General features: G+C 44.2%; 12 protein-coding genes across 12 annotated transcripts; 7 read left to right on the top strand and 5 right to left on the bottom strand.

The window, feature by feature from the left end:
* Positions 1 to 486: 486 nt before the first annotated feature.
* On the top strand, positions 487 to 1,242 carry VTP01DRAFT_7545 (uncharacterized protein; the record flags this gene model as incomplete). Its single annotated transcript, XM_069386568.1, has 3 exons — positions 487 to 648; positions 854 to 951; positions 1,191 to 1,242. 3 exons carry the CDS (start codon positions 487 to 489, stop codon positions 1,240 to 1,242), a joined length of 312 nt encoding a protein of 103 aa, XP_069242010.1.
* Positions 1,243 to 1,378: 136 nt separating this feature from the next.
* VTP01DRAFT_7544 (uncharacterized protein) lies at positions 1,379 to 3,094 on the top strand (the record flags this gene model as incomplete). The annotated part of the gene is made up of 10 exons (XM_069386567.1): positions 1,379 to 1,396; positions 1,467 to 1,515; positions 1,590 to 1,659; positions 1,721 to 1,755; positions 1,817 to 2,004; positions 2,065 to 2,161; positions 2,228 to 2,358; positions 2,416 to 2,483; positions 2,546 to 2,998; positions 3,061 to 3,094. The coding sequence occupies 10 exons, from the start codon at positions 1,379 to 1,381 to the stop codon at positions 3,092 to 3,094; spliced, it is 1,143 nt and encodes a 380-aa protein (XP_069242009.1).
* Positions 3,095 to 3,393: 299 nt separating this feature from the next.
* VTP01DRAFT_7543 (uncharacterized protein) lies at positions 3,394 to 4,624 on the top strand (the record flags this gene model as incomplete). Its single annotated transcript, XM_069386566.1, has 6 exons — positions 3,394 to 3,532; positions 3,591 to 3,815; positions 3,870 to 4,047; positions 4,105 to 4,252; positions 4,314 to 4,480; positions 4,540 to 4,624. 6 exons carry the CDS (start codon positions 3,394 to 3,396, stop codon positions 4,622 to 4,624), a joined length of 942 nt encoding a protein of 313 aa, XP_069242008.1.
* Positions 4,625 to 4,890: 266 nt separating this feature from the next.
* VTP01DRAFT_7542 (uncharacterized protein) lies at positions 4,891 to 6,549 on the top strand (the record flags this gene model as incomplete). The annotated part of the gene is made up of 8 exons (XM_069386565.1): positions 4,891 to 4,963; positions 5,036 to 5,286; positions 5,341 to 5,451; positions 5,533 to 5,697; positions 5,755 to 5,832; positions 5,889 to 6,044; positions 6,118 to 6,263; positions 6,324 to 6,549. The coding sequence occupies 8 exons, from the start codon at positions 4,891 to 4,893 to the stop codon at positions 6,547 to 6,549; spliced, it is 1,206 nt and encodes a 401-aa protein (XP_069242007.1).
* Positions 6,550 to 6,734: 185 nt separating this feature from the next.
* VTP01DRAFT_7541 (uncharacterized protein) lies at positions 6,735 to 12,641 on the bottom strand (the record flags this gene model as incomplete). The annotated part of the gene is made up of 6 exons (XM_069386564.1): positions 6,735 to 11,297; positions 11,353 to 11,617; positions 11,680 to 12,155; positions 12,223 to 12,248; positions 12,331 to 12,543; positions 12,605 to 12,641. The coding sequence occupies 6 exons, from the start codon at positions 12,639 to 12,641 to the stop codon at positions 6,735 to 6,737; spliced, it is 5,580 nt and encodes a 1,859-aa protein (XP_069242006.1).
* A 311-nt stretch (positions 12,642 to 12,952) lies between these two features.
* Positions 12,953 to 14,282, bottom strand: VTP01DRAFT_7540 (60S ribosomal protein uL4; the record flags this gene model as incomplete). The annotated part of the gene is made up of 3 exons (XM_069386563.1): positions 12,953 to 13,759; positions 13,827 to 14,087; positions 14,280 to 14,282. The coding sequence occupies 3 exons, from the start codon at positions 14,280 to 14,282 to the stop codon at positions 12,953 to 12,955; spliced, it is 1,071 nt and encodes a 356-aa protein (XP_069242005.1).
* A 132-nt stretch (positions 14,283 to 14,414) lies between these two features.
* Positions 14,415 to 15,987, top strand: VTP01DRAFT_7539 (uncharacterized protein; the record flags this gene model as incomplete). The annotated part of the gene is made up of 7 exons (XM_069386561.1): positions 14,415 to 14,495; positions 14,554 to 14,624; positions 14,680 to 14,755; positions 14,820 to 14,961; positions 15,017 to 15,098; positions 15,152 to 15,902; positions 15,961 to 15,987. 7 exons carry the CDS (start codon positions 14,415 to 14,417, stop codon positions 15,985 to 15,987), a joined length of 1,230 nt encoding a protein of 409 aa, XP_069242004.1.
* Positions 15,988 to 16,415: 428 nt separating this feature from the next.
* VTP01DRAFT_7538 (uncharacterized protein) lies at positions 16,416 to 19,291 on the top strand (the record flags this gene model as incomplete). Its single annotated transcript, XM_069386560.1, has 11 exons — positions 16,416 to 16,510; positions 16,678 to 16,842; positions 16,895 to 17,011; positions 17,078 to 18,001; positions 18,055 to 18,120; positions 18,181 to 18,448; positions 18,517 to 18,589; positions 18,649 to 18,740; positions 18,804 to 18,926; positions 18,984 to 19,121; positions 19,178 to 19,291. 11 exons carry the CDS (start codon positions 16,416 to 16,418, stop codon positions 19,289 to 19,291), a joined length of 2,175 nt encoding a protein of 724 aa, XP_069242003.1.
* A 74-nt stretch (positions 19,292 to 19,365) lies between these two features.
* On the bottom strand, positions 19,366 to 19,890 carry VTP01DRAFT_7537 (uncharacterized protein; the record flags this gene model as incomplete). Its single annotated transcript, XM_069386559.1, has 2 exons — positions 19,366 to 19,648; positions 19,703 to 19,890. 2 exons carry the CDS (start codon positions 19,888 to 19,890, stop codon positions 19,366 to 19,368), a joined length of 471 nt encoding a protein of 156 aa, XP_069242002.1.
* A 1,313-nt stretch (positions 19,891 to 21,203) lies between these two features.
* On the top strand, positions 21,204 to 22,292 carry VTP01DRAFT_7536 (uncharacterized protein; the record flags this gene model as incomplete). Its single annotated transcript, XM_069386558.1, has 5 exons — positions 21,204 to 21,344; positions 21,402 to 21,558; positions 21,628 to 22,008; positions 22,069 to 22,204; positions 22,259 to 22,292. The coding sequence occupies 5 exons, from the start codon at positions 21,204 to 21,206 to the stop codon at positions 22,290 to 22,292; spliced, it is 849 nt and encodes a 282-aa protein (XP_069242001.1).
* Positions 22,293 to 22,585: 293 nt separating this feature from the next.
* Positions 22,586 to 23,663, bottom strand: VTP01DRAFT_7535 (uncharacterized protein; the record flags this gene model as incomplete). The annotated part of the gene is made up of 4 exons (XM_069386557.1): positions 22,586 to 22,876; positions 22,939 to 23,119; positions 23,257 to 23,328; positions 23,629 to 23,663. The coding sequence occupies 4 exons, from the start codon at positions 23,661 to 23,663 to the stop codon at positions 22,586 to 22,588; spliced, it is 579 nt and encodes a 192-aa protein (XP_069242000.1).
* Positions 23,664 to 26,641: 2,978 nt separating this feature from the next.
* VTP01DRAFT_7534 (uncharacterized protein) lies at positions 26,642 to 27,281 on the bottom strand (the record flags this gene model as incomplete). Its single annotated transcript, XM_069386556.1, has 2 exons — positions 26,642 to 26,737; positions 26,892 to 27,281. 2 exons carry the CDS (start codon positions 27,279 to 27,281, stop codon positions 26,642 to 26,644), a joined length of 486 nt encoding a protein of 161 aa, XP_069241999.1.
* Between the last annotated feature and the right edge of the window lie 255 nt (positions 27,282 to 27,536).

Below are 27,536 nucleotides of genomic sequence, written 5' to 3'. Positions count from 1 at the left end.
ATATTGGATCAAAGAATAGAACAAGAGCAGTGCAAAAGATGAAGAAAGCGAATGGCATCGAGCAAATTGAATCAAGATTTCCGACTTGCAAACTGCCAGCGTCATTATTTATAATGAATACGTTGCATATACTTTTCAGCACATGGATATATTATTTGCATTTTATTCAAGTCAACATGCTAAAACAAGATTTCAAAATCTGCAAGGAAGACAAAGAGTCAAGAAGAATTAGCGAACATCATCATTAATGGTGGAAAAAACTACAATGCTGAAGAACGAAAAAACAGATCAAAAAACCGCGCAAAAAAAAAATCGACAAAAACGAAAAAATACAAGCAATACATGCATTTTAATCAATTCATCACAATTTATAGGATACCATGCCAGCCTATATCCGCGGTCCGTAGCACCTTGCTTGAAGAAAACAGACCTCACAAAGAGAAGAAAAGGCAAAAAGTAAAAGGAGTCTCAACAGCAAAGGACAAAATGCCGCTGATTGCGTTTGGAGACGGTATGTTCGGAAAAGATGGAGTTAAAATCAAAGGACATGAAAGCGGAATTGTCGGCATCCTATACAGAATGCTTAAACGGCGCGAGGCGCGAGGAGAGGCAGTTATTGTGACCATTGACGAGTACAGTAGCTCTCAAGTAAGGAACGACTAGCAAGTTACTAGTGACGAAAGCTAATATCAATAGACCTAGGTTTGTCATTCCTGTTTGGCGAGGAGCCTCCGCAATGTTACTGCTGAGGATAACATCTCTCACCATGGCATCCTTGACTGTCAAAACTGCAGCATGCTGTGGAACAGAGATGTAAATGCCTCTAAGAATATGTATTATATCGCTTCAAGAGTCTGGCAAGGACTTGGCTTCCCAGAACCATTGGTCAGACCAACTTCAAATCAACCCACAACTGCGAATGTGGGACCCGAAAGGATTTAGGTTTTTACGGTAAGCCTTGCAGTTCATCCTGGATTCTGAATATTATTGAGGTACTAATATTGAGACTGCTTCTCTTTAGATGACTCGGTAAGTAAAAGAGGATACAAGCCCATAATACCTGGATTCTTTACTGATTGACCCGGTTGGCATTGTTTGGAGCAACTGCACTACATGGCAAATTTGAACCAATATGGTAAGTTTTCGTCGTCCTTAGATCGACAAGAATATTTATTAATTTGGTTCCAAAGATTTAAATTTGTCTTGATTGTCGTGCAATTTGATGCTCCAAACGCCAACTGATTTTTAAATATCAGTGAACAGAGGCCGGATCTGAGTAGCTGGTTCCCAAGCTTGTTTGATTCCCGCAGAAGATAAAAGACCCGAATCCCACAAGGGTCTGACCCAAACCAAACCTTTTCTTCCGTTAGCAAACACAATGTCAACTGCTAATCAGGTCAGTAAATCTGGATTCTGAACGCGATTCTCGCAATGCTGACTGAATACTACGCCTCAAACCTATATAGGTTATCAAGTGTCGCGCAGCTGTCGCCTGGGAAGCTGGAAAACCTCTTTGTAAGTTTACTTCAAACCTCGAGAAGACGCGGTACCAAATACTCAACAACGCGGACATCGTTTCTTTCTAACAGCTATTGAAGAAATTGAAGTTGCACCTCCCAAAGCCCACGAAGTTCGTATTAAGATTTTGTATACCGGCGTGTAAGTACAAAGATTCTGTGGATTGACGCGTTCTCTAAAGTTTTGCATTTTAAATACTTAGCTGCCACACTGATGCCTATACTCTGTCTGGACGCGGTAAGCGACTATTCACATTTACATCTACGAAGTCGATAAATGCTAATTGATTATAATACAGATCCTGAGGGTTTGTTCCCCGTTATTTTCGGTCACGAAGGTGGAGGTATCGTCGAATCCGTCGGTGAAGGTGTCACTGATGTCGGTCCCGGCGACCATGTCATTCCTCTCTACACCGCCGAATGCCGCAAATGCAAGTTCTGCTTGAGCGGAAAGACCAATCTCTGCGGTTCTGTCCGTGCTACTCAGGTAAAAGACACACATCCATCCACTTTAGAATCTTCCATGACTGAGAAGAGCTTTTAATAGGGCCGCGGTCTCATGCCCGATGAAACAGTGCGCTTCACTTGCAAGGGCAAGCCGATCTATCACTACATGGGCTGTTCTACCTTCTCCGAGTATACCGGTATGTGTATAATTTTAGCGGGATCCATGGGCACTTGAGTATACTCAAATGGATTTATTGTAACAGTCGTTGCCGACGTCTCTGTTGTGAAGGTCGACCCTCGTCCCAGCTTGCAAAAGCTTTGTCTCCTTGGCTGCGGTATCACCACTGGCTTTGGTGCTGCTACTCGTACTGCCAAGGTTACTGAGGGCTCTTCTGTGAGTATATCTATTTAACATTATGCTGCAGCATATCTAATCTCGATTACCTTGAAGGTTGCCATTTTTGGTATGGGTTGTGTTGGTCTTAGTGTTGCTCAGGGCTGTGTTGCCAACAAGGCCGGGTAAGCAATAGAGGAATAGACAAAATATTTCAGAGTTGAGTCGCTTAGTTATGGTTAATTAGACGTATCATTGCTATTGATGTCAATCCTGACAAGGAGAAGATCTCGCGCGAATTTGGATGTACCGACTTCGTTAATCCAAAGGACTATCCTGACAAGCCTATTCAGCAGGTCCTCATTGATATGACCGATGGTGGTCTTGACTACACCTTTGACTGTACCGGCAACGTAAACGTTATGCGTGCTGCGCTTGAAGCCTGTCACAAGGGCTGGGGTGAATCCATCATTATCGGTGTCGCCGGTGCTGGCGAGGAAATTAGCACTCGTCCTTTCCAGCTCGTCACTGGCCGTGTATGGCGCGGCTCTGCCTTTGGTGGCGTCAAAGGCAAGACTGAAATGCCCGTTCTTGTACAGGATTACATGGACGGCAAGCTCAAGGTGGACGAATTCATTACCCATACCTTCGACTTTGCAGATATCAATAAGGCATTCGATGCCATGCACTCTGGTAACTGGTAAGTCAATCTTAACCTCCCAGAATAGACCATCAACATCTTTGACACATATATTCTTATAGCATTCGGGCTGTCGTCACTGTTCAACAAGAATAAGCTTTGTGAAATAAAATAGATGAGAAATGCTGCTTGTGAACGTTGATTTGCACCGATGCCATCCATCGAAGTCCACCCTGCCTGTCACACAACTGCGTTTCCATTTTATCTTTCAACGTTTTTGCTTGGCTGCGCTGTGCCTTATTGACTGTGAGATGAAAAAGCAAACTCACCTTTGTTACGAATGATATACCGCGCTCTTCCAATCTTGGAAATGCCTTGCTGGATACAATGGTTGAAGTCAGCGGGTATCTTGTTTCCAGATCTTTTCACCTTCAATCGCGTTGGTGAAGGATGCCATGGCGGAGACCGTGACGCAACATTTCTCTGAGGAAAGCTATCAACACCATGCACCTTGGAGAAAGCTACTTTGGGTGAAACAAAGCTATCCTGACAATTACGTCGATAGTACATTCTTGGAAGAACTGCAAAAGAATGGTGAGCTAGCAATCAGTTTGCCGAATCAAGTGTTTATCCCTTAGACCTTTCATTGCAGTTAATGTGCAGACGTACAGCTATTGGAATATGGTATATGAATCCGGCATAATTACACAGCATATCAGCAGTGTTGTAATTTTCATCGCCGTGTTCATATATCTGCAAACGTACACGCTATCAGCAACGCGCTTGACCTGGATCAGCTCCACGTTGACAGCTGCTAGCTACGTGTTTTGGGACGCGTTCATCATGAATAGAGCAAAGAAGCACGTGGTCTTCAATCGTACGTTTGCTTAGACTTAGACATCCCAGACTCGCATATATCTCACTGAACCAGGCAAAATTGTTGCAAAAAGTACCATCTTTTTCTTCGGAACCTTGTGGGGTCTTTCTCCCATATTGAAGACCCTAACAAGCCAAACCAGTGATGATACCATATGGGCACTCACAGTCTGTTGCTTCCTTGCTAATATCTTGTTCCACGACTATGTATCTCAGACGCGTGCGAGTCTCAGGTAATACAAAGATCTACAGAGTTATGAAAACGTTCCTTAGTTCTCACTTTTACAAAGAATTCCAGGATCGCTGTCCACAAACGCAGCCATTTTTGCATCTGTTCTTCTGGCTTCCCGTTTAGATACCAATTTTGATGTTTTCAGCCTTTTATCCTTTGCAGTCGAATGGTTTGCCTTGTTTCCTATTTTCCGGCGATATTTGCAGGTAATGGAGAGTGCAACACTTGGTTTTATCTCCTTTCCGTATTTTTGACTCTGTGCTCTAGGAAATAAGTCCCAAGGTGCAAATATCACTCACACTGAGTATGTTATCACTGTCAGTATTCTTGTTTCTGAGGATCTCCAAAGCCGTGGTATTCATTTACCTCATTGGATTTTGTTTCATCACGTTTGTGTGCCCTTACTGGCTTATCTTTATTCAAAAGTACAAAAAGTAAGTGTTGTCAAATTAGAGATTGACATGCGAGGTTTCTAAACGACACATTTTATAAGTGAAATACATGGACCTTGGGACGAAGCTCGGCCCAAGCTCCAAAAATCGAAACGTATTCTTGTCCGGAAACGAACAACACCTTGAACGAGTAGCGATCTGTATAATCCATAGCAATATTCATCCATGGATCATGCATGGTACTGTGCCAAAATCGGAACTTATGCAAGATCTAGCCCATGATCTTATCTTTTGACCACGTACCAACCATCCTTCTTTTTCAATAAAGTAATGGGGCGAGACTGGCATGGAGACATTTGACAGCTGTGGCTTGAATCAGATGCATTAAAGGAGGTTGCTCTTCCTGCCGTGCTGCTTTTTTGCCTTCTTTCGAGAATCAATGCTTATTAGGAATGAATGAGGTCCACACGAAAGCAAACGGTGCAGTTCCCGTACAAAAGAATAATAGCGAAGACGAGACCGTCTGTGAGTGTGATTCCTGCCATGCTTTGTCGAGCGTCGCCTAATGACTATTCGCGTCTTGTGTTTCATGTATAGTCCATCCCCATACCCTGACAGCACTCGCGCTCTTGTTAGCATGGCTATTTTACGCTGCAGTACGAACGACGTACGAGAATACAGAGACGAGCGTGAAGCTTGGTATATCAGCAGCCGCGGGATGTTTCGTATTTATTGGCATGCTCCAGTTTCGCGATGGACCCTTTATACGACCTAGCGTCCCATTCTGGAGAGCAGTGCTCAGCCTTAGTGTCTTGTACCAGATGCTACTAGTCTTCCTCTTGTTCCTGGTACACTTTGATCTGATTTTTGAATGATGCGTCGTTCCTAAATTTCCATGGTAGGACAAAGGGGAAGCCAGGCGATTCATGACGTATTTTGATTCGCAGCTCGGTCACGAGCTACCCGAGAGGTCCTACGCAGAACAATGCGATCTGACATGGGATACTATCAAGGCAAGTCATCAATGAATAAGAAAAAATATTACGTTACATCAAGGTAACTAAATTGGTTATTATCCATTTTTTCTTATCCAGAACCAAATGGATGTCTTCGTCCTTGCGCACGTGCTAGGCTGGTACGGCAAAGCCATTATACTCCGTGATTACTGGCTGTGCTGGATCCTTTCAGTCGCGTTTGAATTCTGTGAATATTCGCTGGAACACCAACTGAATAACTTTGCTGAATGTTGGTGGGATCATGTAAGAAAAACCTAAAGATAGCGTTAACAGAACGTGAATGCTAATATTTACATCTAGTGGATTTTGGATGTACTCATCTGTAACTGGGCTGGCATTTATTTGGGCATGAAAACATGCCAATATTTTGAAATGAAGGTACGTTTCTACAACGTTTTTTACGCAAATATCGTGGATCCAATAAACGTCATTAGGAATATTCGTGGGTGCGTTTCCGGCAAATCAAATCCTTGCGAGGCAAAGCAAAGAGGGCTGTGCAGCAGTTTTTGCCACATGACTGGACACCATTCGAATGGAAAGCTACGAGCAATCCTAAGAACTATTTTGGTGTTCTTGCATTGATGGCCGTCGTAAGTCATGTATTTTTTATATCTGTCACGAACAACACCTGTCTAATTCTCGATCCTGTGATCTCCACTTTAGACCCTCCAATGTGAATTGAACTGCTTCTATCTCAAATATCTGTTATGGGTTCCACCCGAACATCCGCTCAACACTTACCGTCTCATACTCATGTTCTTCTTTGCTCTTCCGGCAGCGAGAGATGTATATCAGTACCTTTCTAGCAGGTAACTTCAACATCTTTCCTTACATGAGTGTTAGCTCCTTTTCTGATAGCCAATGTGCAGTAGCAAACAGCCAACGAGACTAGGAGCCCATGCCTGGTTGATGATTTGCAATATCATGACTGAAACTATTATCTGCTTAAAGTTTTCCGAAAATGAGTTCATAGTACCTGCTCCCAAGATGGTCAAATTTGCATGGTCGATCTCTTTGGCCATCATTCTTGTCATTTTCCCAGTGTGGCGATTTATTGTTGCCAAACCAGCCCAAACATCCATCAAGGTTGATTAATTTACCCTGTTTGTTATTTTCCTCTACATATCCTCTGCAAACCTCATCTCCGACACCTGGAATGTCCTTCTAGTACTAGAAAAGCATCGTAATCCTTATTATTATTAACAGCAGAATTACAATACAACATTTACAATAAACTTGTTTGTCCAAGAATGAAATACTATCAAACATTTTGCTATATATTAAAAGCACATGAACTTGCTCTTCTTGCTAAGCATTTCTTCTACCTGGCGTTCCAGCGCAGCCAAAGCCTGCTCGGCTTTCTCCTTTTCCTTTTTCTGTATTGCAACTTGAGTTTCCAGCGAGCGCTTTTCTTGAGCCACATCCTGTTCGAGCTTGCCAAGTCGCTCTTTAAGCTCCGTGCTGCGCTTTTCTGCTTTCTCTCTGGCTTGCATGGATTCTTCTAGTTGTTTCTTACTGTCCTGCAAGGCGGATTCTGTAGATTTGAGCTTGGATTGAATTTGGTTTATGCTGCTTTGCTGGCTCTTGAGCTTGGATTCTGCAGCTTCCAAAGCTGCCTTGACATCTTGATCTTGTTGGTTCGGCTCTGTTGGCTCTCCAAGTGTGCGGCGAAGTTCAGTATTTTCTTTTTGTAGCTCTTCAATGGTATTTTGTAGTTCACGGGATGTTGTCTCCGCTGCTCTTGTATTTTCCATGGTTGCTTGCAGTTCTCTGGTTATCTTTGCATATTCAGCCTGAAGCTCTTGCAATGCAGCAGATATCCGGTCCTTCTCTTTTTCTCGGTTGTCTCGGTCTTCCGTCAACTCTTCTATCTGTTTTTCCATTCTCTGTATAGTATCCAAATATTCCTCTGTTTCCCGATCATTGCTGCGTGTACGATCGTCTAATTCCTTCATTAATCGGTTGACTTCGTTTTCCATTTCTTCAGAAAGAGTAACGTATTCCAAATTCTCATCTTCCAGCTGCTTTGATCTGCGTTCCAGCTGCGCGATACGATCTTCATATAACTTTGAAGCTTCCTTGTCGGTATCGACTTCGTTGATGCTTATTGCGAACTTGGATTTTTCGAGCTCATTACGGAGCTCGTTAATTGTACGAGAATGCGTCTCGATTTGCGACCGCAAGGAGCGCAGATGGGTATCTTTTTCTTGAACAGCTTCATTGGCGTTTGACAGATCCTGTTCGAAGTCTTGGATATGCTTTTCCAATAAGCTAACTGTCGACGTCAATTCTTGAACTTGATGTTTGCTATTCTGTAATTCTTCTGTAATCTGGCGTCGCTCTTGCTCAAGTCGCTGCATCTGTTTCCTTTCTTCCTGTCTTGATGTTTCTATCTCGGCCAGTTGCTTTGTCAAATTGTCAATCTTTTGCTTCGCGCTTTCCAAGGCGCCCGCAGCGGCTGCCAGATCTGTCGTCTTCTTGAGATGTGTATCAGAGAGCATATTTCGTTCTTGGGTCATCTTTTGCAACAACTGCTCCATTTCTTTCAAACGCTCTTGCAAGGGTCCCACTTTGTCAATTGCTTGCTCTGCTGAGAGTCCTTTTATTTCTTGCTCGAGTCGAGCAACATCAGACCGAGCGGTTGACAGCGCTTGCTCTGTCTGTTTGAGCTGTGCTCCTAGCTCGTCATTTTCTTTCATGGCAGCTTCCAAGGCCGATATGGTTTCCGCGTTTTCCTTGTCCGCAATACGCTTTTCTTCCAAAACACTCTCCAGTTCGTCTTGTAGAACCTCCAGTTCCTGTTGCTGCAATTCTAGTTGCTGTTCTTTCTGCTTCGTTGCTTGGTTAAGTCGTTCCAGCTGCGCTTTAGACTGTGTCAATTCTTGCACGACCTTGTCCAATTTTCCTTGCTTTTCTTGGAATTCAGCGCTGACAGAATTATGAGATTCCTTTGACGTCTTCAATTCATTCTGTAATTTTTCAATAATCTCTTGCTGTTGTTTGCATTGATCTTCAAATTCTGCCAATTTCGAGCGTGTCTGTTCCAACTCTTTACTTCGATTTTCAGTCTCGCCAGAGTGGAGATCAATTTGCCACTCTAGCTGCTTGATATGCTCCTGTACGCTCGAGCGATATTGATCCATTTCTTCAGTAGACTTGGCGAGCGATGCTGTTTTTTGCTGGATCTCGGTCTCCAAAGTTGCTATCTTCTGGATATGTTTCTCTAAGTCTTGGTTGCGCAACTCACCATCCGTGGAGGAGGCCTTGAGGGTCGATTCCAACGATGCATTGATGGTCTGCAGATGCTGTAATTCTTTAGATATCTGCTCGCACTTTTTATCCGAATCATCAATTTTCTCAAGTAGTTTGGCAACATCGTTTTCTTTTGTGCCAAGTGCTTCCCGAAGTTCCTCCAGACTGCTTCGGAGGTTAGCCACATCTTTCTCTAAGCGCGAGTTCTCTTCCTCCAAGGATGCAAGCTGTATCTGTGCAGCTTCTTTCTCCTGCTTCAAAGCATCATCCAAACTGAGCAATCGCTTTTCAAGCTCTGCCAAGGCTTCTGTCTTTCGTTTTTCAATCTGTTGTAACTCTCGCACTTTGTCCTCCAGCTCCACATTGACAACTTCCATCTGCTGCAGTTGCTTTTCGAGTTGTGACTTTTCGGTGACCGACGTATCCAGCTGCTTTTTTAGACCATCTCCTTTCTCTTGATCTGCAAGCAGTTGGTTGTAGTCAGTTTCCAGCTTGTCATACTTCTGCTGCAGCGTAGCATTCTCAGCGCGCACGAGTCGAATTTCCTCCTGATACTCTTGGGATTTTGCCTTGTCCTTGATTTCCAGTTCCCTCAGAGTCTTTTCAATTTCTTCCGCTGCTGTGTGCTGGTCAGCAACCTCTTGCAAGATACGGATACGATCTTGTGCAGTCTGGAGTTCGCGCTCAAGTCGCTGGATATGTTCTTGTTGCGCCCCCTTTTCTTGTGCAACGACTGTCAACCTGTCTTCGAAGTCCTGGACTCGCTGTTGGGCTTCTTTGCTCGCCGATTCCAGCTGCTCAAGGTACTGTCCAAGCTGTCCGCTCAGGTCATTGACATGTTGTTCCAAGTGTTTAATCTTTTCTAGATTGGCTTGCCGTTCCTTGTTGATGGCCTCTTCTTTGGCGCGTGACATCTCCTGACTCAAGTCTGGCACTTTTGTTTCTTTGTCGTCAAGCAAGTTATCTGGCTTCTGCAGCAAGTCAAGCTGTTCCAAAGCCTCTTGATATCGCATCAAAACTTCGTCAAGTTCCTTCAAAGTGCCCTGATGGTCTTTCTCAAGTTCCCTGAGCTGCTGCTGCAAGCGTGACGCACGATCGCTTTCTTCTTTTGCCCGCTGCTCAGCCTGCTCTGCGGCGCGTGCAGCGATGGATGCGGGTGTCTCTTTCTCTTCGGCATAGCTACGACGATATCTTTGACGACTTGTGGCAATTTCGTCGTTATCTGTCGAAAATTCTGGTCTGGCGTTGGTCTGTGCGCCTTGGCCAGTGCTGTTCTGCGATGATTTATGAGCATCGCGCTCCTGTTGCTGTTGTCGCTGCTGCTCTTGTTGCTGCGTCAATAGTTCAACTTGTTTCAACAATCGATCGCGCTCCTTCTCTACCATGTTGTATTTGACCGTCATGGTATCCAATTCTTGGAGCATCAGCTTTTGCGTGTTCACGTTTTCAGCTTGAGAGAGCTGATCTTGAAGCTTTTCGATGGTCGCATCCTTATCTGCATGCTTCGACTCTAGATCATCGACAGTTTGCTGAAGTGTCGCCTTATCTGCTTCGCTCGTCGCCAAGCGTCGTTCGAGATCGAATATGTATTGCTCGGTGCTTTCATCGGTCTCTTTGAATTTCGATATCCTTGAACGCAATTCATTCAATAGCTCCTGACTGCGTAGCGCTTCATTTGATGATCGCATCAGCTTTCCTTCAAGTTCGTCGATGTATGCCTCGTTGCTCTGTTCGCGCTCTATCATTTTGGACAGTCTCGCTCGAAGTTCTGTCATTGTATGTTCCTGGTTTTCCAGCATAGCTTCATATTGCTCCAACTTTACACGTTGCTCTTCGATTCCAGCGTCTGCGTGCGTCAAGGCTGCCCTGGTCATTGCAAGTTTGGATTCTAGCGCAGATATACTCTTTTCGTATTCCTCGATGACAGGCTCGACCAAATGCTGAAAGTCCATGTTTTCGTTTTCTTGCTTACGCATCGACTCCAGTTTTCGCATCCTCTTCAACTCTGCCTCCACAACGCGATTTCGTTCTCTTGTCACGGATGCCTCGCCATCCAATTCCTCAATCTGCCGCTGCAGATCCGCAATAATCATGCGCTGCTCTTGGAACAACTGATCATAGTCACCATTCTGTTGTTCGTGCATTTTACCGATGATATCTGGATCATCTCTGCTGTTGACAACCGTTGACGTAGTACTCGTTGATCCAGTTCGTGCATTGCGAAGTTCAATTTTGAGTTTCGATACCATACTTCGTAACATCTCGATGTTATCGGTTGTCATCCATTCTTCCACCTCATTCTTTTCGATACGGTTCTTGATATTGCGGGCACGATTGGCATATTGTAATGTATTCAAAGTTTCGGACAAATTATACTCTGCCGGACTTACACATGCGATCATCAAGGTCGCAGCGCTGCCTCCAAGTGAATCTTGGAGCAGTCGAGTTAATTTGGAGTCTCGATACGGAACATGAGTAGTCCTCTTTGACGGGTCACCCAATGCAGAGATAACGTTGCCCAAGGCCAGTAATCCAGCGTTAATGTTGATACCTTCTTTGCGTCTATCGCCTTCTGCGGCTGTCCGTTTAAGCTGATGGATTACAATTATTATCAAATTCTTTTTAAAGGTCTGCCTTGTTACTTACACGTTCGCTGCCAGCTAGATCCACAAAATGGAATTTGGAACTGGTTATGACTACTTCACCTTCCTCGTGTCCTGCTCTTGCTCCAAGTGAGCTTTGCGGCTTGGTCTTCCTGCTTCCTGGAATGGGGCTTTCTGATCGATTATTCCCGTTCGGTACCCATTTTTCGTGTTTCAGAGACACTGAGAATATTGCATGTGAGCGGGAAGATTTCTCATTCATGTCGGTTGCTCCGGTCGCTCTGTTTCTAGTGCCTTGCTCTAAATAACTAATAAAAGAACTTTAGAATCAGGAGGGAAGTATATTCAATTCTGGCAACACTGCACTCACTATAATACATCCTCGGTGCTGTGTACAGTGACTTCCTTTACACCGGTCCAATAAATATGTCCCTTTGCATCTTCTCGTATATAAATAGGTGGTCGTTCGTGGGCTGGTGCTCCGTTAAGTAAATCATTCAATTCTTCGTTGTATATTTCGACAAAGGAAACTTTAACGGTATATTTCGGTTTTAATGCTGATGATGATGATGAAGTCGACAATGATGGTTGTTGATGCTGATGAGTGCTGGCATGTGTTGCGATTCTGGATGGCGGCCGCAAGCGGTTCCTGGTAGATGTGGTATCGGTTGATGAGGATGCAGAAGGGGCGGGTGTCACGGGGCGATCGGAACTGGACTGCTGCTGCAATGTTTCAAACAACAGTGCCATTGCGCGTGGCACTATGCCTTCCTCCTCCTCGTTGTACCGTCCAGGCTGATGCTGGGCGGTACCCATGGTATATGTCTTTCCCGAAGATGTTTGTCCCTACATATATATGCTTGAGTGTTTACAATATGCTTCTGCAGGGAAATGTGCTTGTCTTTTGACCTACATAGGCTAGCAGGGTAACATTATATCCTGCATTTGCGTTGCAGCAGAAAAAGAGAAGTGAGTTTAAGCTCATGAAAAAGAAAAGCGGGATGCGCTTTTCTGTACATGCCTTCTACAAATTTATGAACCAATTTCTCGCCAAGTGCTGCAAATATTTGGCTCTGTCGGCTGTTCGGTCCAAAGACATGGTCAAAGGTAAAGAGTTTGTTGTGTGGCACCACGTGTACTGTTTTTTCGTGCACTTTTAAAATGTCATCGGCTGCGATGTTTGCAAATCGTGGTTGTGCTCGGTCTCGCTCGGTCAATGGCCGAATACGGAGCGCTGCGTGAGCATCACAGGTCAGCACATTGGTCGAGATCTCCTCGCTCTTCGTGCAACTTGCCTACTTGCACCGCCGTTGTCTGGCTTTCCTTTGCCATTCTGCAGTAATCCCACAGCTTCGGAATGTGAGATTATCTCTTACAAAGTTTTCGGTTGCGGGTATCGTATTCCTGTGAGACGTGTTGAAAAGCAGGGCGCTTTTGAAGAGTGCAAGAGAACTAGACGAAACAAAACAAGCCCAATATGAAAAGACGTATATTGGTGCTACAAGTGCCACGAGCCATTCTCATTTTCGTGTAACACTGAAAATAAGGAACTGAAACAGGAAACACGAGCCGAGTAAACTACAAATGCAACAAACGATATGAAGCATTTTATTTGAAAAAACCCATAATGCTCAAAAAGCTGTTTAAGCAGACTTCTTGGCAGCCAACTTGGCCTTCTTGTTGGCGTTGCGCTTGGCCTGGTGACGGAGGACAGAGGCGTAAGGGTTGAGCTTGTTCATGACCTTCTTGTTGCGCAAAGCGTTCTTTCTGCCCTGGAAAGCAGCTTCGACGTTCTTAGGACCTGCAGGACGGACAACAGCCTGGACTTCATCAGAGTTGATGAGGCGGGTCACATCGGGATTGGTCATGATATGAGCGGGCAAGACGTAGTCCTTCTTCAAGGTGGCGGGAGTCTCGTAGGTACCGTACAACTCATCCAAAAGAGCGAAGGCGCTCTGGGTCCAGATGATGAAACGGCCGAGGTGACCACCCGGAGCAAGCTGGAGCAAGTTAAGACGGCGGACGTTAACGAGCTCAACACCGGGCAAGTTGCGGAAAGCCTTGACGAGACCGTTGTCCTCGTTGTAGATGACAAGAGGACCACGGCGCTGGCGGTAGCGGCGGTTGCGCATCTTACCAACACCAGCACGGAGCTTACGGGAGTTGGAGACCTTGACGACATCGGCGTAGGCGTTGATGGCCTTCAACAAAGCAACGGCTTCCTTGGTCTTGCTCAAACCTTGGACCTCATCGGAGACAACGAGGGGAACTTCCTCAATTTGCTCGATGCGGTGACCACGGGCCATGACCAACGAGGGCAAAGCAGATGCAGCCAAAGCAGAGACAGTGGCGAAACGCTTCTGGTTCAAGTTGGTCTTGATGTGCCACTTGCGCCAGGTCTTGGTGGGGGCGAACATACGTCCACTGCGACACATGTTACCGAATGCAGCCTACACACAATTACTGTTATTATCCCTTCTTGTAATTCTCTCCAAAAGCCCTGCCAAAGATATTTACCTGACCGGCACGGTGGGTACCAGAACCGTTCACACGGGGGATACGGGCAACAGCGCGACCGGTACCCCAGGACTCGGCAGAGGTTTGGTGACCAGCCTTGTCAGAAACGGCATAGGGCTGACGCTTGTTCTTGGCCATGTTGGTGTGGACAAAGTTGACAATGTCAGGACGAATGGGGGCCTTGAAAACAGCGGGGAGAGGGACAGTGCCAGTGGCACCCTTGCCTTCGGCGTACACGTTGATAACGGGTCTAGCAGCAGACTGTGCATTCTTCAATTAGCGTCATGCCTACTCGTTTCTCGCCCGAAAATTCATGAACCCTGATTTCTATCCATCCATCCATCCATCCATTGATCCCAACAATCTTTTGGCTTTCATTGTATATCTCATATCATGTATTTGCATCTAACACCATTATCCCATTCCCTGATCCAAATAATTGCGAACTCTTACCATTTTTGAGTTAAAAAATGAAAAAGAGGAGGAACAACGTTTGCAAGAAGCGCACCTCAAGTCGACCAAACGCGCCTCTTCAAACGCCGCCCAATTAAGCTCCGGTTCGATAGCCCTTCACGCCCACTTTTCTTTATGCCCGTTGCTCACGATGCCAAAGCGTACCAGTGCATTAGGAATATTCCGGTTCCACAGACACCTGGAATACGACATGAGGTATTAATATTTGGTGATTACTTTGGAATAGCTCCATTAAAGCCTACATTGGTCGTAGCTTTACAAGAAGTCTGCAGTAATATTCAGGTCCCTTCACGAAGACCTCGAAACGGATCAAGGCGTCGATCGGTACCTTGCTCTTCATGACGCTCACAATCTTTTTCTAACTTCTCTAATTTTGTAGGAAAAGGCTACAGTGTCTCTATTCTGAGAAATATCTATCGATACTGAAAGATTACATCGAACTGTTGAAAAGACAGGTTGGATCAATGAAAATCACGCGTGTTTTCGTACGAATAGACAGTAATATCGGCTGGGATCCAGGGAAACAGAGAGACTGCATCTGAAAGGCAATATTGCAAACGGCTGCTGGCTATTTGGGAACTGTGTCAGATCGTATTCTTCAAAGACCAGTCAAGTCGCTTGGGAATTTTACTGCTAGAATGGCTGAATGTGACAGACAAATGTATGGATCGATACCTAGCTAACTACATAATTATAAGCTCTAACATGTGTGTCAGCATGGCTCAAGTATGATATTCAAGGCATCTTCAATTGCGGTTCGCCATCAGAGCATCATGATTTCTGGCCGCTCATTTACAAGTAAGGTTGCCCCATATGCGCGAAGCAGCAGCCAGGTCTAATGGTATTTCTAGGCTCATTCTTCATCGAAACATTCAGAAGCTTTTAGAATTCATTGCTATCGTGGTGGAGAGAATAACGGTTGCGAGCGATCGGAAGTCCCTCGAATTATTGAAGCGCCTAGTTATCGCCCTGCCAGACTTACCAGACACCGGATCTGATGTTACATTCTTTCACCGTTACAAATGGGAATACTGGCGTTGGAAAACAGAATCAGAGAAGCAAATACAGCAATACATAGCAACAAATCTTGCGGATACTCTGCAACATACAAATCTTAGAAACGCACTAAATTTGCTGCTGGGCAATGCAGACACAGTTGTAAATCTTGCGGAAGATCCCACGGAAGCCGTTATTGCAATGCTTGCTTACACAAACCCGGCAGCCAGCAAAAATGATGTACATACACTAGCAAGAGAAGTTTCAAATTCACGGAGAAACCATGCGTTATCAGAAAAGCAAGTCTCGCATTTCAATGTATTACTGGGAAATATCAGCCAAGCTCTCGAACCGTTAGCAACCATCGATATCTGGCCGATCACGCATTTGATTGATTTACTATCTATCGATGGTGACTACAAGACTATTGCCGACATGCCTATCAAGTTATTTTCAGAAGAGGATAACAGATTACATGAAGTCGAGTATCGGAATCTATTTGTATTACTGCACGCTCGATATCTGATGCACCACAAGGAGTTGCAGTCATATTCCGAATTATACTTTGATACCTGTGGTATCATTGGATCAGATTGTCGAAAAGAGGTACGTTGTTGCTCCCAAAATCCGAGTTGTCACATTTAGACTGAATTGATACAAACAGTACAATGATTGTGCACAAAATGTTTAAAACGTTCTTCGAAGATGCCCCTTATATGTCTCATAAACATTACTTTTAACCCGCCTTCGAGGTGATTACCAACTAACTCAATGCAAGAGGGACCCGGTGGGGACAATGATACATCATTTGACTTCAAACAAAGCTCGCGTGCGAGTCTGCTGGACGATGGCCATCCTTTAGACCTTCCTTGTCCCTGTCAAGACTAAATATGACAATGCAGAATTACCTATTAACTTGTATATATTTTATATGTATTTTGCTTTCAGAGGAAAATAAGTATTTTAATTCATCCGTTATTTTCGATGCGGCAGAAACCAAAGGAAGAAAAAGGCTATTGGGCTAATTAAAGCCAACCCCAGCAAAAATGATTCGCGTCACGGGTGCGCTGAAAGAAGGGCCTACTCGTTTTCTTCTTCACTCCAGCCCACTTTTATGCAATGGCTGAACCGGTCGGTGAAGTTCCTCAAGGCTCTATGCTAGAAGCCGATTCTCCAGAGCCTACTCTTTTGAAAGTAGCTCGCCTAGAACCCGGGTAATGTACAATCATTGTCACAATGGCATACAATTGCTGTCGCCCTTTGTCACAGGAAACAGCACGCTATCATTGAATTTTGCTATATCCGATGGTTTTCACGTGTACACTGTGGCAGGACATGGAACCTTCAACTTTCACTGACACTCATTCTTCGTGTATCACAGGCAAGACTATGTTAGCCAAACATGGAAAAACGGACTAGGTCAAACATCAGAGATCAGCATCTATCCACCAGGAAAAGACTTCAAAACGGAAACATTCTTTTGGAGACTTAGCAAGCACGTTATCGACTCGAGTTGCAATTTCTCGTTATTTCCGGAATATGAATGGTATGGATGCTGAGCCCCTAAATTCATGCGCTCTCTAAATAAATATACATAGCACTACTATCGTGTTACCACTCGGTGGTAAGAAGTCAACCCTCTTGTTAAGTCACAAGGGCGAAGAGATATCTACAAACGTGAAGCCTTTGTTCCCTTACAGCTGGAACGGCTCTTGGCACGTATTTCGATCGGAGAAGAATCGTGATTTATGCAACCGAAATAGCTGACCTAGTATTTCCAGGCAGACGAGCTGTCAAATCACGAACCCGCCCGTGACTAATCTGCAATTTATGATAAAGCGCGATCTGGGAGAAGCTCAATTCCATGTTGATAAAATTGGACAGCCTGTATCGAATGAGAGCGGAGAAACAGGGAAAAAGCTATTGCTCGGATCGTTTGCGCTTGTCTACATTGTAGAGGGTTACGTTCGAATAACGTTGGATGAAAATCATGGCCAAGGAGATGCACAATTCCTATCACAAGGACAGACCTTGTACATTGAGCGTGACGAAGAAGCTAGTCCAACTAGTATGTTCGTCCAGGCATCTGACGAATTTGGCACTGTCGGTAGCAATGACGTTGATGCTACCGTGGTGACAATACAAATATCAGAAAAGAAAGGAGGTACATCCGTCGCTGATTATTTTGGATTGCCTCCTTCCCTTGGAGCTCCTCCAACCATGACCACTGTTCCTGGTTTTACAGCGACCCAAGAGGCTCCACCTAAGCGCCGTGATCCTCGCCGAAAGGGATCGCTGGTGGTTTACGATGAGCAACCTCTTCGGAAGTTTGCCGAGGGCCAAAAATCACCCAAAGAAGCTGTCAGTCCGCGTGCTCGGCCAGCAACTTCTCCTGGCGATTTGACGGGAGAATTAGCATCAACTCTGCAACACGGTGAATTATCTTCATATCTGGATGAAGCTACTCGACGGGACAGTATTGCATTGTTGCAGGGCAAATTCGATTCAACACAGCTTTATGAACCTCCACCTTTTGCATTGATACCTCAAGATACAGATGTCCCGCCACCCGTTGTGCGAGACCGCTTAGTGATCGAGGATTATCCTGTGCATACAATCAGCACCGCTTGGATAAAAATGGTGAAGCAAGGTCTCAGCGAATGGATACGATTGCCCGCAATCATTTGCAGAGGTTCTGAGGACGGGTTCGTACAAAGTATATCTTGCAAAGATTATGCTCTTAACACTCTTGACTTAGTCCTGTCGTTGGCATTACTGCGGCTGTTCACGGTAATGAATTGAATGGTGTACCTTGCATTCACAGGTAAGCGAATTGAAAACAGCTTCCTTTCTTTGTTATCAGTAATAACAATCATGCATGCAGGGTCGTTTCGGAGATCGACGTCCATAAATTACAAGGCACGGTGGTTGCGGTACCCTGCGTGAATGTAGTCGGCTATCTGCAATTCAAGCGAGAGTTCGCAGATGGTCGAGACCTGAACAGACTATTTCCCGGCAAAGAAGATGGATTTTCATCTCAAGTTTATTGCTATCAGCTGATGAATAGGGTCATTTCCCAGTTCAATTATCTTATCGATTTACACACTGCAAGCTTTGGAAGAGTTAACTCATACTATGTTCGAGCAGATATGGTACAAGATATAAATGATGCAATGACAGGGTTCGGAAAATGAAGAAATGTAACGTGTACTTGGTATAGAATGATCCTGGATCTGCTACATTGGCCCATCTGCAGCAGCCACAAATCGTTCTTCACAACTCTGGACAGGATGGTAAGATGCTGTAAGAAAATTTAGAATATGAGAGAAAAAGTGCCAATATATGAGCTTAGGTACACTTCGATCTGCCGCCTCGGCACGTGGGATCAAGGCTATTACCGTTGAAATTGGAAACCCACAGTTATTCCAGAACCAATATGTCCAAGTATGACCGAATTGGCTATGGACAGTTCCTATCCCCGCGTTTACTTATCGAGTGTATATTTAGTGGTCATATGCAGGCGTGATGCGCATTTTGGATCATCTGGAAATGTACCCGCTAGGCCCATACAAAGGATCAGATGCTTTCCGAGGCCCACCAAGCACCATTCTTTGCTCCAAGGGTTTCTGGGTCAGAAAATATCATCATTATATCTGATGGGACCATGTAGGCTGATAGTAATTCTAGATCTATACGAAAGTTGGTGGCGTCTTGGAAGTCTACCCAGGCGTCAATACCATCATACGGAAGGGAGACCTTATCGCGCGGGTCAAAAACATTTTTGGCAACGTTGTGGAAGAATACTTTGCACCATGTGGAGGCATTGTATGTCGTTATAGTGCGATTATACACGTAACATACAGGCTAAGATTCTCGTATAGGTTATTGGACGCAGTTCAAACCCTGTGGCGATGTCTGGTGACCGTATTGTTCACTTGGGTGTCATCAAGCGTAAGGGCGAAGTCCTTCCGAAAGAAGCCAAAGAGAATTACTAGTTTACGCATGTCTTCCGATCGATTCGAATCATTGAGAAACAAATAAAGTCCAAAGTCTCCTTTTCTTTTCGACATTAAAATAACAAAGCTGACAGGATATGCAGAATACTGAATACGAGCACAAACGACGCTGATGTGAATACTGGAGTAGCCCACCCATACAAGCTCCAGCAACAGACATGGAATCCAATAAAAGAAACAGAGCCTGCGAGAGATGCAATTTGAATAGATGTACGGGTGGAGGGGTTCTCTTGCCAGTTCTTGTAAGATGCACGTTTCGCTTGTAGATAAAGAAATACGCCGCACAAGCTAAAGAAGGACAGACATGTTACGTAAAACCACAAGCCGCTTGTGTACCTGGATGCTAGGCTTAGAACAGAACATACATAGAACTGAACTCATTTAGCAAACCTCTCATCGAATGGACGACCATAACATTTGTTGATGAATATTATAATCGCGAGCGACAAGGCTAATTGCGGCAAGGATGACAAGACTTGTTGCAAAGGTGGAGGCGATGACCGATCTGTGACGAATGAATGAGGCTCACCGGTGTTGTTAGAATTCGAGGCAGTTTGGCGTGTTTGCCGTCTGTGCATAAGTTATGAAAAACGCGGCTAAACGCTAAGATGCTCTGCACTATCACCGCTGCATGTCAACGACTTGGTGGTAAATAGAAAGCAAATGGTTCGACTGAACATATGTTCTTTACAAAGTTGCAAGCTTTTTACATCGATATAGCGTAAAACATCTAGTCTCAATATAAGGGCAAGTGCATCATATTGATATCCATTCGATGATGTGCCTGTTATGAAAAAGTGACTTAAAACCGATGCTCAACAAGCCACGCTTCGAATGAAACGACACAAGGAAAAGCTAAAGGCAGACAGTCGTTTACGAGCGCGGTGCTTCTGTAATTTCCAAGGGTAGCAATCCTATGATGGTGTCGTCTGTGGATATTGTCCAGAGATCACCTTTTCAGAGAAAGTAGACTGGACTTCCATCGTCTTCCTTCGGTTCTGAATGGATTCGATTCATTTTCGTTTTTTGATATTTGGATTGTGGTAGTATGAGAATGGAGGCATTCACTGATTACTGGACTTCTTTCCCCCAAAGAACTCAGGAGTCCATCCAACTGCCCAGTGTGCCCTAGCTGGTCTTGTGTGCTTCGACAGCGTCAACAACCCACAGAGTGAGGATGTGCTGCAAAGAAAAAGTCGAGTACACGTGAATGTAAAGATTTTCCACAATCGGGTGGCTGATCTGCTTATTATTCAGCGAAAATGTTAAAACCACTTGTGGTATACCATCCGCCCGCTTCATAATGACGAAGATGCAAAGCAAAAAAACGTGTATTGCATTTGCATCATGTAAAGTATAAGTGAGTATTCTATTACGTGTAGCTGGCCGCGCTACAAATAGAAAAGGCAAGCTTATATTTAGAGGTGCATATTTATAATCATAAGGGGAGTCCAAAAGGCAAATCTTTGGATGTACCTTGAAAATGTATATTAAACCATTGGGAAATTCCAAAGGCAATTCTTTGAGAAATCAGTGTCAAAGTAAACAATATCTGCAACTTGACAATTACAAACAATGTCAAGATTTGTAAGCTGGTGACAATAAAATACGAGATGAAACAAATCTTTGATGTGATGTTTCCCAACCGAGTGGACCCTTCGCAAGTAATATGACTGAAAAAAGGATTATTCACGAATATCGCGAGAACACCGTAGGTACATGCATCGTATGTCTGGCTCCATGGATTTGTAAGCAAATCAAGGACAACGCATATTATGAGACGCCAGTCACGAATTGCGCCATCGAATGCAACAAAATTTCGGGTCCGCTCTATCGCTGCAGATGGTTTATTTTCTTTCCAGCCGACAATACACCACCACAGAAGAACTGAATGACAATGCCAACACCTACAGGCAATCCACCAAAGCTCGACATACCAGAATTTAAGGAGATAGTGCTATATACGGGTAATGTTATGCGCACGAGCGTAGCAGGGCAGACGAAAACTCTAAGCAAGAAGTCGAATGCCGAGGCGAGTTTGTTATATATTTGCAGTTTCGCTCATGTGCACCAATACCCGAAAATATAGATAATTAACGCCATTGCTGACACTTTGCATACTTCTTTGCACAAACCGGACCGGCCATCATTCCGTTATTATCCCGAAGCATCACTTCTAGAAGTCCCTGATCTCCGCCTCAGTAGCCGCATAGCGCCCGATGACCGAGACGACGTAGAGGTGACAGGTGAGGCAAAACGTCCAGCATCAAATATCACGTTGATATGTGCTGACAGACATCATTAACGACTTGTAGCCAAGCTCTTCTATCTCGACAATCTAGAAACTTTATACCAAGCATCATATATCGAGTCCGCTGTATCACATCTTCAGAAACTTTTGGGCGTGCAAGAAATCGACACATTTATCCTCTCATTTAAGAACTCGCCGACGTCCTCGCTCTTGAAAACTGCGTGGAAGCGATTAGAACAACAGCGTGAATCGGGTCGTCTCATCAGACTAGGTGTTGCAGAATTCTCATATGAGGAATTGGATGCTATACTTTCCGATCCGTCAATTACAGTGAAACCGGTTGTAAATCAAATTAACGTTGATCAGTGCTGCAAGATGCCTTCGCAACTTATTGAGTTAGCAAAGCGTCATAATGTTGAGCTACTGCACAACGGTGATTGTTCGGGTATGTCAGATTGAATTGGATATTATCGTTGATGACTGTTTATACCAATCCATATCGTAGACTTTTTATCATCCGAGACGTTTACCGATCTCTTACGGCAGAATCAAGTGGTTGATGGAACGACTACCGTTGCACCACGTTTTGTTCTTAAATATCATGTTTTTGTTAAATGCCGGAGTGTAGTCGCCGATAAAGGGTAAGCTTTCGGCACTCGCATTGTTACCTGGGGTGGGACTGATTTTTTTGTTAGATACATTGTTGTCGGAGACGCATCCTCTGCATGACAATCAATACGATTTAAGACCTAAACTTATTCCATAGATTACGCATACAAGGCTAATAAACTTCGCATTGCTCCTCTATGATCCATTTTGTATACGTCAAAAAAGAGACGAATTTTTTACTTGTAAATATTAGATTCAAAAACCAGAAAGAAAAAGAAAGAAAGAAAAGGAAAGAGAGTGTGAGTGAAAAGAGGGGAAAAGAAAATGATGCATGGGAATTGACCACAGCATGAGTTGATGCATCTCCCCGCTCTAGTGCAGTTCAGCTTCCAATTATACAAAGGTTCTCAATTTTACAAGATCGTACACTTCTTCTGTCTTTTCGGGGGCGGTGCTGGGCATAGAACGGCGCGGATGGCTTCATCGAATACATTCTTTAGACCTTTTTGTGTCAGCGCCGAGCACTCCAGGTATTTGACAGCTCCAATCTCCTTTTGCATCTGGAGACTTTGAGAGTATGAAATAGGAGCCATGTTCTTCTGGCGCAGTCGGGCGACAGTCTCCGGATCTTCACGAAGATCGAGTTTTGTGCCGACCAAAATCATGGGAGTGTTGGGTGCGTGGTGACTGATCTCTGGATACCACTACATTACAATTGTCAATACGGCATATTCATGCCTTGCAGAGAATCTTCCAAATTTTTTACCTTGGTCTTTACGTTCTCGAATGATGGAGGGCTGACAAGAGAGAAGCAGATAAGGAAAACATCGGTCTGAGGATAAGATAATGGACGAAGTCGGTCGTAATCTTCCTGGCCTGCAGTGTCCCATAACCCAAGATTGATAGGTTTACCATCCACCATCACGTTTGCAGAATAGTTGTCAAAGCTGCATTGCATGATCTGTTAGCAACTCTCTCTCCTTCCCCGAGCATATGAGTATATACACACGTGCGCAAGCTTCTCCTCTCTCGCTACACTTCTTCCCTTTGCGCTATCTCTATCCTCCTCTATATCAGAACCTACACTGTGGGGATATATTCGCCTGGGAAAGCATTTGTTGTATACGAGATCAGCAAGCACGTCTTCCCGACCGCACTGTGTTTACAAAAAGCATTGTTAGTTTTCCATACTACGCTTTTGACGACCTCCGGAGCCTCCTCTTCTTTGTCTCCTTCATATAACCCCCAACCTCCCTTCTTTACGCCGGCAAACTCTTCTTTCTCCTGCGAGAATCACGAGACAGCGGGCGTAAAGTGGAAGGCCTCTAGCAACCGGTTTGCAACAGTAACCATGCAAAACCCGAGATAATAGTTTTCCAAATATAATCGAGCATCGTCGCGTGCCCTGTCGCTCTTGGTCCCTTCCCATTCGCAGTCTTTGAAGAAAGCGCCTTACCCATCTCCGACCACGACACACTTGATGGCTTGCATATTAGTGTCACAAACTTGCGTTGCAGAGTACCAGGTTCGAGAAAGAAAGGTATGAATAAAGTTATGAGCGTATGTAGTGTGCGAGACTGTGAGTGTACAAGTGTGTCCCTTTGCCGCAAAAAGGTTGTAGGAACAGGAGGAAGAGGGCTCGAAAGGGTCAGATTCAGATCCCGCATGAAAGCTTTGCCCTTTTTGCCCTTTTCCTACCCGCTATTCACTGTAGATCTTCACCACCACCATGAGCCAACTCTCTCAGAACCAACAGACAATACGCAAATATGCGAATAGCTCTTGGTATGTATTAAGGAAAGCTTTTTCGTAGAAATGTTTCAATATTCAAAATGGCTTATAGATTACAGGACATATCCGTAAGAAGAGAATAAGTGGCATAAAAACATAGTAATCATACTAAACATAGTGGGTTGGGCTGGTAATGGGCGTAGAGAAGGGAAATACTTGCTGCATATTTTCTATTCATAAGCTTAAGCTATACTGTGGATTTTTTACAAACTTCCGATTTCTTCTTGCATATATTTCGAGTTCGTCACAAATCTCGCTGTCGTTATCTTCTCCTTCCTGTACGGATATATGTTCATCATCCTCTATGAGCGAGCGGTGGTCACGCTGCACTCTCTAGAATAGAGTCCTGGCATCTATCAGACGACAGCGAAGGAGTGTTTGGCATCCTTCATCTCGTTGCTCCCTTTTAATTGTTTCTCCAATCTGTCTGCAACGTGACACAGCAAATTCCTGAAGCTGTTTCTGTTCCTCCTACAAAAGAAATAAAGTAACACAGCAAATTGAAAGCTGAAGAGGAGCTAGAATTTATAAAGGTAAGCATGTAGTCGTTTCCTTCTTTGTATATGCCACGTCTGTCCAAAAATATGATTTAAGATTTTGGACCTCGTTCCATCCTATTGCATCTTGCAACATTTCTTCTCAATAGTTGTTGTACTGCTTCAGAAGTTGTTTTGCTGTTTTTGAACTCTTCTGGACAAGACCAAATATCTTGGTACTCAATCGCTCCCCTACTTTGCAATGTAAATAAATTACGATCTTTACAAACTCTTCTTTTGGCCATAGCAGTGACCGGACGTATCCAACTTCCCATTCCAAGCTCTTAGAGACTTCATCGTCGTTCGACGGCCAGCTAGAACAGCCTTTAGTTATCTCTTGAGATCCTCCTGATTTTGCTCGTTTCCACTAAAACTGCTAGCAAGTATCCAGGCTTGATTCATTCCAGGGAGCGCCGATATTTGGGAAGTGCTTTATGATGGAGTTCTCCACTTTGCAATGTTATACTTGGCTAGATCAAGCCTTCGCTCCATTCTTTGTGGCGGACCACTATCGTCATCTTCGTGCAGAATGAGAGGCCTTTTTCTACATATATACTATATGAGAACCCTGAATATCTGTATACATATAATATCATGCGATATTCACCTTTGGAATGAAAAGAGCACATTGGCATCTGTTAATAGATTGCGAAGTACCACTCGATATTCTTTTTTAATCACTTTTTCGGGATGCTTGCGGCGTCCATGGCAAACTTCTTGAATTGCATTTGCCCCTTCTACAATGAATGGAATATATTCCAAGCTTCTGTAGATAAATGAAATGATGTATGCATATTATACCTCTACTAGTCTGAACTCCTCCTCCGCCCTTATTCTGTTACGATAATGTCTTAGCATTTGTATTGCTGCCGTATTATCCATCTTTGAGCCTTGTGCCCAAAGCTATGACTGAGATCTCGAATGTCCTCCCAAAGAATTTTCTTCTGCAAGATTTCTTCTTGGTGTCTAACGAAGAAATATACTTACCTTTATCCATGGCAGGGAGTGAAAGTAAAGATAGGACTAACGTGAGAAGGCTATCTATTAAGATGACACTGCTTTTCGCGTGGAGTGAAGCATGTGGGCCAGATTTTTACTAAGATTGCTTGAGTTATGAATGACATGCTTAGACTTTAGAGTACATATCATGAGTTATAGGCAAAAGATAAATAATGAGCGACAGGAAGCAAGGGCACCATGGTCAGGACAGAGGCCATTGGATCAAGTAAACAAGAGATAAGGAATTTGTTTATGAAAGAAACAGTGCCGACCTGTCTACCTCTCAAAAAATTGGCAAAGATTCTTCTACAACATTATGCAAGCTTGATTTATGTGCCTGCTTGCCAGTCATCAAAAATTTCAGACCCATGCAAAATTGCTGTTAGGCAAACCTCTTATCTGCAGTAGCTTCGTCGGCCACCAGCAGCATCCAGGCATACTGGCCGTGCTACCTTAGATAAGGATGGCAACGAAGAAATTGTACATGTCACCGTCTGCGATGTGTGCAATATGCATTTCCATCGCGACAGTGTAGCCGCGCACTCTCAAGCTTTATTTCAGCATCCATGCTTGAACATGGACGGCGTCCGAAATCCTTCATCAGACCATCAAAGCAATTAAAGCTGAATACCCATCCCCGTCAGATGGGTGGGGCCCTGTGCCCGTGCGGCTCGGATATGGTAAGCATGAACCTCAGTATACTGTATTTTTTAAAAACAGTTGTCGTTTGGAGCATAAAATTGCATCATAAACAAGGCAAATTTAAACCTGTGGAATGAAATTAATAAATATTCTTGTCGATCTAAGGAAGAGAACTTGCCATGTTGGTTCAAATTTGCCATGTAGCGCAGTTGCTCCAAACAATGCCAACCCGATCTCAATCAGTAAAAATTCCAGGTATTACAGGCTTGTATCCGTTTTTACTTACCGAATCATCTAAAGAGAAGCAGTCTCAAGAGTAGTACTTTCGATAATATTCAAAATCCAAGATGAACTGCAAAGCTTACCGTAAAAACCTGAACCCTTTCGGGTCCCACATTCGCAGTGGTGGATTGATTTGGTCTACAGACGGCTTGGGGGCGACCAAAGCCCTCCCAGACTTTTCTTGCAATGAAGTACATATTCTTCGAGGCATTGGTGTCCCTATTCCACAGCATTCCACAGGTTTGGCAATCCAGGATGCCATGGTGAGTAACACCGTCCTCCGTCTTCAGCTTCTTCAGAGATTCTGACCTGCAGCTATGACAAATCTAAAGTTGTCATGAATAAACGAGACTGAGTATTTTACCAGTGATTCATCATAAATGATAAAGTGCCCTTACTTGTGATGTGTTGTATTCGCTGATAGTCACGAGCGCGATTTCTCCCCTAGCTTCTCTTCTTTGGAGCATACCACAATGCAGATTTTTATAGCTCGCAGCATTACAGGCACAGACTTGTCCAATTTATACTGGATATACGATACAACCCGTCGTTGAAAATTTTCGACAATGTGATTTATATACGCAGTTGCTATTTCCTTGTAGGCTGCGGAAAGGATGTCACTGTAACCTGTGACATTCAATGGATATCGAATATCTGGATGGAGAGCCGAGAACGAAGCCCAGAATCCGTGTTCTCCGGAGAAATTGCTTGGGAACTTTGTATTTGTGTTCGATACAGATAAGCCTAGGATGAGCTGGCACACGAAATACCAGAACTTTTGTCCAAATATGTACGTCGGGATGCTATTCTGACTTTGCGAAATAAAATAGCCATATACGACGACACTGGCCCTCAGCATCACCTGGCCGAGCCAAGAAGACTTCTGGGTGATTGCATTTTTCAATTGCATTTGGTATTCTGGTCTGACTGAGCTAGCAAAAGATACAGTCCGTGTGAAACGCTCATGATCTTTGCCAAACTTTTGAAGAATGCGCTCTTTTATGTTCGGCTATGGTTGATACAGTTTCTTGACGCTGAGTTTGAGTGTCCACTTTGACCACAGTCCCGGCAAAACCCTACGCAAAGTAATGTTTAGAGAGATAGAATCGAAAGG

Source organism: Rhizomucor pusillus (assembly GCF_041956525.1).
Source record: "Rhizomucor pusillus strain CBS 183.67 unplaced genomic scaffold VTP01scaffold_4, whole genome shotgun sequence".
Classification (NCBI taxonomy): domain Eukaryota; kingdom Fungi; phylum Mucoromycota; class Mucoromycetes; order Mucorales; family Lichtheimiaceae; genus Rhizomucor; species Rhizomucor pusillus.
Note: the sequence above shows the minus strand (reverse complement) of the source record. Positions and strands in the feature narration are given on the sequence as shown.